At 39.8% G+C, this 8,173-nt stretch overlaps 1 protein-coding gene across 2 annotated transcripts in view; it reads right to left on the bottom strand.

Annotated features, from left to right (window-relative positions):
* Positions 1-6,336: 6,336 nt before the first annotated feature.
* The window catches only part of sult2st3 (sulfotransferase family 2, cytosolic sulfotransferase 3), a 10,136-nt gene continuing 8,299 nt past the window's right edge, over positions 6,337-8,173 (bottom strand). For both annotated transcript variants that reach the window (XM_008298768.1, XM_008298767.1), the window contains exon 6: positions 6,337-8,078. In XM_008298768.1, coding sequence (XP_008296990.1) covers positions 7,963-8,078 — 116 coding nt within the window. In that variant the 3' untranslated portion in view covers positions 6,337-7,962. The remainder of the gene's footprint in view (positions 8,079-8,173) is intronic.

Here is an 8,173-nt window from a genome sequence, read left to right as displayed (position 1 = left end):
AAAACACACCCACCCTCTCGCTGCTAGGCATGTGTATGGTGTCATGCATACAGGAAGAGAGACGTGCTGCTGAAACAATAGAGACGTCTCAACTGCAGCCAGGAACCGTGATGCAGACGAGCAAGTGGCACATGGATGAGACAATGGGTCATTTTTGTTTTAGGGAACGCACGGAATTTGAGGAATCACTTAGTGCTGACCCAGTCGATGGGTATTAAATGTGCAAATTGCGAAAGATGATGTAAATAAATTAGACTCTGTGGGACAGTTCTTCCTGGTTTCCTCTCAAAGATGGAGCTCAGCAGGTGACTAACATAGAGGTTCTCTCAGGCCATTCGCCCTGAGGGCTTTCTGTCTGATCCACCTCCTCTTCCTCCCTTCCAGGCTGCCTGTCTGACTGTCTGTGTCTCTACGTGACCGGTCCAGAGTCCGTCAGTGCCAGTGGAGGACGCCGTGGCAGCAGATAACGCTAACTAGCTTCCTGCCATTACTGCTAATTGCCCCACGGCCCGGAACTGTGCAGACACCCTGGGTGGGGCGTGACTGAGGAGTATGCGTGTCTGTGTATGTGTATTTGAGAAATTTAGGTTATTCACATATCTGAAAATGTACCTGTTTACGTGTCTGTGCTTAACACTGAAGACATCTGCCCTGAGGATGATGTGATGTTTTCATAGTGGTGATGTTTTTACAGAAAACACCAGAGATGATGAGGAATATGTAGGTCACAGAAAAGTGGACAGGAGCAACAGAAAGTGTATGTTGTCAGTGACTATCACAAAGCAGAAGTCCATAATTAAAGCGGGCTTAATAGTTATATTCAGTAGTTCTCTAAGTGTAGCCCTGTGATAGACTGGCGACCGGTCCAGGGTGTTCCCTGCCTTCACCCGCTGTGACCCTAGTGAGGATTCAGCGGTGTATAGATAATGGATGGATTGACGTATAAATATATATACAGTACAGACCAAAAGTTTGGACACACCATTCTCATATATATCTCAATCATCAATGGCAAATAGGTGCTAAAAAGAAGCACATCGCTGGAGCTGAATACAATAAGCTCTGCAACAGTGTGTGCGAGTGTTAGGAAGATGAATATGAACACAGACTGAGTGTGGCAGACAATGATTCACAGGAATTCAAAAGCTTTTATCGTTATATGCAACAAGATACAAGTTTCCATCTGACTGTGTCTCTGCTTTATGCTGTGGTTAAGCTTTTTACAGAATGCACTCGTTCAAACGCGCTCATCATTAGCATCTACTCATAAACACTGAATGTTAGCAGATCAGTGTAAAAAGAGAATGTACAGAAAAGTCTGTGCAGTATTCAAGGTGTAGAAGGTCAAGATGTGGCGAAAGGTCGATTATGTCATGTACTTTACATAACAAGACGGTGACGGTTCATTGGCCTTCCTGATGCCATTCCTATGTCATACAGAAAGGGAGGAGAGGATGTTTAGATGTTATTCTGTATGTTATCACTGGTCTATCTGCAGCTGTCTACAGTAGCCTATATGACCCTGGGGAAGACTGGCAGCCGGCTGAATGTGTCTGACAAAGACGCCAGCAGGGTCGATTTAGCAATGCAAATGACACAGACGCATGATGGATGAAATAGTGTGCCTCAGGGAATGTAGGGTTAATGTATACAATTCTGAGTAGTTCATTCAGTTCAGTTAAAGGCCCCATGGCTCAACTTTTAGGCCTTTAGGGTGGGGCCTATGAACTGTATGACCACACAGGGCTTTTTTTTTTTGTTTTGTGTAACTAAAAGAATGCATTTGTAAGTTGATTCATTCTCTTGTGAAGAGTATGATGAGATCATCAGTATCACTCATCAGCTACACATTGCCTTGTGTAAGTACAGCACATGTAGCTGCTGGTCAGCAGGTTAGTTATTCCAGCCTGAAGACTGGAAACTGGGTGAAACAGCAACTAGAACAGTTGCTTTAGCAAAATCCTATTACCAGCACACTGAACCCTGTCAGGTATCACAGATACGCACATACAGATACATCTTGTTTAATCTGTACAAAAACAACACTGTTTGAACGCTAAACATAATTATCAAAACTGTAGGGTCTTAACCATCCATCTATCCATTTTCTATACATGCTTTATCCTGTGTAGGGTCACAGGGGGGCTGGAGCCTATCCCAGCTGACTCAGGTGGAAGCCGGGGACACCTTGGACAGGTAATAAGTCTATCACAGGACTACACAGAGAGACAAACAACTGAGCACACTCACATCCAGGGCCTTAACTTTAACATTTCATTTAGTACAGTAAGTTAGTATTATTAGTATTACTTTAATATTTAAAGTTGTAGGTAAATTTGTCAATCTAATTTCTCTACTGGAAATCACTTTGGCTCAACAACTGTTTAAAATGTGCTTTCTAAATACCATGACCTGACTGAGCTTATTAATACGACTTGACTTGACTACTGAATAATGACGCCACTTCTGGGTATTTTGCTTTTGCCTTGTTTTTTTAAAGCCCTTTGCAAACCCTTGTTTTTAAAAGTGATGTATAAATAAAGTTATTAATATTGTTACTGTTATTGCAGTCATTGTTGTTGTTACGTGCCAAATAGTTTGTTAAACATAAGTTACTCTTCTCAGAAACATGGCAACATGTGCCTGCCCATCAAACAGCAAAATTGTTTTTTTTTACACTTCCTGCTTTGTGCAAATTAAACAAGACAGATCTAACTGGTAACTGGTGAGTTTCTGTGTTTTCAGTCCTTCGCCAAGCTACGATAAGTAGCTGCCATCTACAACTTCATATTCATCGCTTTCAACCAGAACCTGAACAACTGTATTTCCCAAAATGTGCAACTAGTCCTTTAAACTAAGGGGACGATACAGACTCTATGTACAGAAACTTAAGTGGGCCACAAATAGAACCTGCAGGTTCAGGAGAAAAAAACTAATCAAACTTGATGGTACTTAAGCTCACAGCTGTGCATATATACAAGCAACAACTTTCAACAGGTTAGTGAACAGAATGTTTTAAAAGTTGTAGGGACTCCTCTGGCAGACACAAGACCAAAGATTTTAGTGGATTTCAGAACCTTTAGGCCGATTCCACGCATTGCAGCTGTTAAAAAAAAACTTTGAGAGGAGCTTCATCGGATAAATGTGGGCATTGCTCGGGGCGGCGGAAGTCAGCAGACTTAAGAAGACTTGGCTGACTGATTGTTAGAAACTTTAAAAAGATTACAGGACCTTCTGAGGAGTTATTGGCTATCTTGTGTACTGTAAGTGTGTGTGTCCATGTTGATGAGAGGAGGGTATCAAAGTGGTCTTGCATCCTGTGGGCAGCCCAGGGCAGGACCAGTGGGCACAAGGCGGCAGCGAAGTGGGTGTCCTGGAGCCCATCGTCTGCCTTCACAGACACACACACACACACACACACACACACACACACACGCCCCACCCCCCCAGGCACAAAAGGCCACCATGTAATTGAAGTAGTGTCAGAACTCAGGGGAGACGAACGCACAAACACACACACAAACACACACAGAGGAGCTGTTCTACTAACCAACTTCACCTAGAAGTCAGTGCTACACACACAATATTCTGAACATTTTAAAACCAATATTGAGGACAAAAACAACAAGTCAAGTATTTTTATTCAAGAGGAGGTTGAACAACTGGTTTAGTTATTTAGTCAAATTAATAATAACTGAATTTGATCTTTTTAAGGATTTAAGACTGTTTTTCGTGATGTTCTTCATTTGCATTTAGTGCCACAAGAGGAAAACGAGTCTCAAAGCATCATTAAGATGGTGTGACATACACATAGAATGACAAGTGAACTTTGGTATTAATTCATTTGTGATTTTTGTATTAATTATACCTTACATTTAAGTTAAAGTTCCAGTTAGCGTTTAGTGTTCGACTCATGTTGTTGTTTTATGCCAACAGGAAAACAAAGTGACCCTGAATCCCAAAGAATAGTTTTAAAAAAAATGCACTGTGTTACACTTGTGATTGTACAATATTACTTTTTTTTTTTGTCACCATTATTTAAATCTACTCGGAGTTAGAGAAACTGTTGTGTGGTGGAAGTGCTGTAGGTTCAGGCACGCATGTAGAAACAACAGTAAACGGCCCGCAAACTGAACAAGACGGATGTTAAAGTAACTGCTGTATGAAATAAAATGATCAACAGATTATCCCATTGATTTGAATATACAGAAAAACAGACATAAAGCTAAGGTAAGGGTAAATTTGATATAAGAGCCATATAAATAATTAGTCTTGTTTGAATCTTTTTTACAACACATATAACTAAAACGTAGTAACATGTGTGACATGATGTTATGTATACATTTACATATGCTGCATAAAGATATTTGCAATGTAATATCACCTGCATTTTGTTCATTATTTTGCCATCAGACTTTTGAATATAACAGCTTTTAACTGAAAGGCAAAGCTTAAGAATAAAATATTTGTAACAGCATCAGCCCTTAAAGCCTAGCTGTTATTTGGAATGTACTTTTGAAAAAACAAAAAACAAAAACCCCAAACATTGTTTTTCAGGAGGCATTTCTGCCTTTATTACCTAGTAGAGTGAAGTGTGGGGAAAGAAGGCGTCCAAACGGCCATGAGTCAAATCAGGGGCTGAGTATGCAGCGCCCTTATCTGTGCGCTCTTTAAATTTGTCAGCTGTTAAAAATTATGGAGCTGTTAAACATTTGTGGGAACTGGAGTGGGATTATTTATCTATCTATCAACATTTTTATACTAGCATTCAGTAGCTGTACTCAAGACTGCAAGGCTCCTTTTTGCAAAATATTCCATGTAGGTACAAGTTCAGTAATAAATCATGTTTGTTGAAACTTTTGAACTGCTGACAAATTTCTCTTACACTTCAGGCTATAAGAAGGAAATGTGTTGTGATTCAAAGATGTAGTCACACACAAATAAGATTTCTCGTGACTTTAAATACAGACTTTTCTTAAACAGGGCAGATTTAAATATGCCAGTGAAACAGAACTGTCTTGCTTCAAACAGCATGTTTCAACTGGCGCATTTTCTGGTCACGGACACCTTACAAGTAAATGTTTTTTCATTCTGCTTTTGTGTTTGTGTCTATGAATGTTCCAGTCTGTACCTGCCAGGCTGTCTTTGTGCTTTGGGTGGAGATGATTATTAAGAGTCTGCACACTGCAAAGATGCTTGGCCGCCACCTACTGGTCGAATCAAATATAAGTCAAATAAGTAAGAGATATGTAGCAACATTTGTTTGCATTGCTTCCTGTGTTGTGTAGTATACAATTAGATGTATCAATCCATCCATCCATTATCTATACACCGCTTAATCCTCACTAGGGTCGCGGGGGGGCTGGAGTCTATCCCAGCTGACTTAGGGCAAAGGCAGGGGACACCCTGGACAGGTCGTGTATCAATCCAATATAACTCTAATTTCTGTGTGTGTTTGTGTGATTCCAGCCATGAGAGACACCACTGTTGTCATCGGCAGCGTGCATGGAGACGCATGTCTGGATGTGTTTGCCTTCAGTCTCCAGGCAATGTTTTTCTTTAAATACTTTAACATGGTATGCAGCTGCTCCATGTCTGTATCGCATCTGAAGACAGAGGTGGAAAACGACAAGGCCCGTCAGCTGCTTTAAACTTTTACTCTGTAGCAGTCAGTAACGCTTGTTTCAGAAACCTGCTTTGATTACTTTAATCATCAACTTTAAGGTCAAAACCTTTTACACACAAAGCAAAGAGTACAGATGACTGAAATTTTGCTGTGTCAAGTTTTTTGGGCTCTGATTTCTTTCCATAAACATCTTTGACTTTTCATGTACCTGCCATTCCTTTACATCCGCTCGTTGTCATTTCGTGCCAGGGACGTGGGATGCATATCGACTTGTCTGAGCTTGTTCTGCTTGTCTGATGTGTGTAGACATGACCATTCAGTATGTGCAGGCTGGAAAATGAGGCTGAAGGAGCTGCAGTAACAGAAAATTCTATTTTTCTTGGCTATGCAGATAGTTTGAGGTTTTTGTTGCCCAACTTTTTTTGAATTATGGAAGTTAACAAAATTTTATTTGTGGGCATTTTTCTAAAAAAAATAAATAAATAAATAAATAAATCAAACTCGGAACAATGTCCCAGTTACTTTGGGCCTCATTCATACCTCACGTAGCCTGTAACAGGATGCCTGACTTTCAGAAAAAGCCTCGCTAGTCCACAGCAATGTGATAAATGAAGCTGCTGTCGGGGCTTCTTCCTTAACTTTATTTCCTGGATCTTCTGAGCAAACAAAACAAAGAGAACACCAACAGGAACAAAATAAAAAACTATTCCTTATACTCCTACTTCAGTATATATTTTAATTAGGGTCAAAGCAAGCGTGCCATCAGTAATACAAATTGTGATAAATGCAGCAACAAATCAGTACTCAAAAGTGAAAGCATCATAATAATCCAGTGGAAAAAAATCCTTCTTGAACAGCTGAACATGTACAATTAAAACCATTTGTAATTGGATAAAAAAGTTTTGCACATTATATTGGATAAGAATAATGAGTCAAAGCAGTCAACAAGAAAAAATACTGTAGTCCAAATGCTCATCAAACTGTTCTACGACACATCAGGGCATTTTTTTTGGCAAATTTTCCCTTGATTTGTGAGGTAGTAATTTACCCCACAATTACACAAATGGGTAATAACCTGTAGTTTATGATTTTTTAAAAAAGTATCAGTCATCAGTATATTCAATATTTAAGCTTCTACTATAAACAGTTGCATGCATAGGTTTAGGCATTACAGGTAGTATCACATATGTCGTTGGTTTTTGAAGTGACAAGAAGAACACACAGTCCCTCCAGCAAACAGAGACATCCTGTACAACAAAAACAGTAACTGAAGCATTTATAAAGTTCAGGCTTAACTTGTAAAGTGTCATGTTGAACTGTAACTGACACATCCGGAGTCGTAAGGCTGGCCAGCAATTGTTACCGTTAGCTGATTTTAACTATTTTAACTTTTTGGCAACAATAACAATCTGAAACAAAGCTAACTGATGCAGGAGAAGGCTACAGAAAGACAACAACCTGCTGTAACCTCATAGCAAAAAGTCTGAAGCATGCAAATATCCTCAAATTCTAGGCGCTAATGTCATGTTGTCGCTCAATGAAGGAGGCCGGCTTCTACAACAGAAAAATTACCTCAAAAATCCAACATAAAACACTGAGGTGAGGAAGAGTTAGTCAACAAAGCAAGTTATGATGTCTAATAAAGGTCATTAAATAGTGACCCAGTATACGAAACAATGACTTTTAGCTGAACTTTGAGCAGAGTTGTAGGTGAGCTGGTGTGCTCGAGTTGCAGCGAGTGACTGGGGGTGGGTGGAGACAGGTGGGGACTTCATAAATTACTTATCAGTAAAAACACACTTATTTTTAAAGATGATATTTAGGATGCCTTTAAAAGATTTCTACAGAAACTTGTACAAAATCATGTTTCAATCATGTCACGTGGCAGAAAAACAACTAAATTAGTGCTGCAGCAGAAAGGTGCAATAAGTTGTGAGTGATGGAAATGGTCGCCGTTACAGCAGCATTTCTTTGTTGGCGATTAGCAGATATTGTATAAATGTGTTTAATGTAAAGGCTGAGCTTTTGTTGATGCAGTATTTACACCCTGGACACACAAAATATCCACCCTGCATTTTTAAAGATGCTGTTTGTTTAGATTTGGATATTTCATATTTACATGCTGAAGGTTTTGTATGTGCATGTCGGTCCTGAGAACGTTAACAGGGTCTGCAGCTCTCCTGAGTCCTGGTGACACATTAACAAGGCCAACAAAATGCTCTTTGCCTACAATCAAAGTAATTATGAGAATGTGGCCCACTAATGACTGTATACATGAATCATATCAGATAAGACTTTACTTCCACAGCTCTGTCTCTGTGTGTCTTTGCTCTTCATCAGTCCATGCTCCATGGCAGAGAGAAGCTTTCACCCTCCAGCTCTTTGCGAATAACCGATGTGAATCGGGCCAGTTGCTCTGAGCTGAAATGGTTTTTCCAGTCTCCAGTGATGCCTGACACAAAAACACACAACAAGATAACATAACAAAAGCACAACAACACTCTGAAGTGACCAAAGATCTGAAAATCCAGACATTTTTTATAACAA

This window comes from Stegastes partitus, unplaced genomic scaffold (assembly GCF_000690725.1).
Source record: "Stegastes partitus isolate 25-593 unplaced genomic scaffold, Stegastes_partitus-1.0.2 Scaffold1349, whole genome shotgun sequence".
Classification (NCBI taxonomy): Eukaryota; Metazoa; Chordata; class Actinopteri; family Pomacentridae; genus Stegastes; species Stegastes partitus.
Note: the sequence above shows the minus strand (reverse complement) of the source record. Positions and strands in the feature narration are given on the sequence as shown.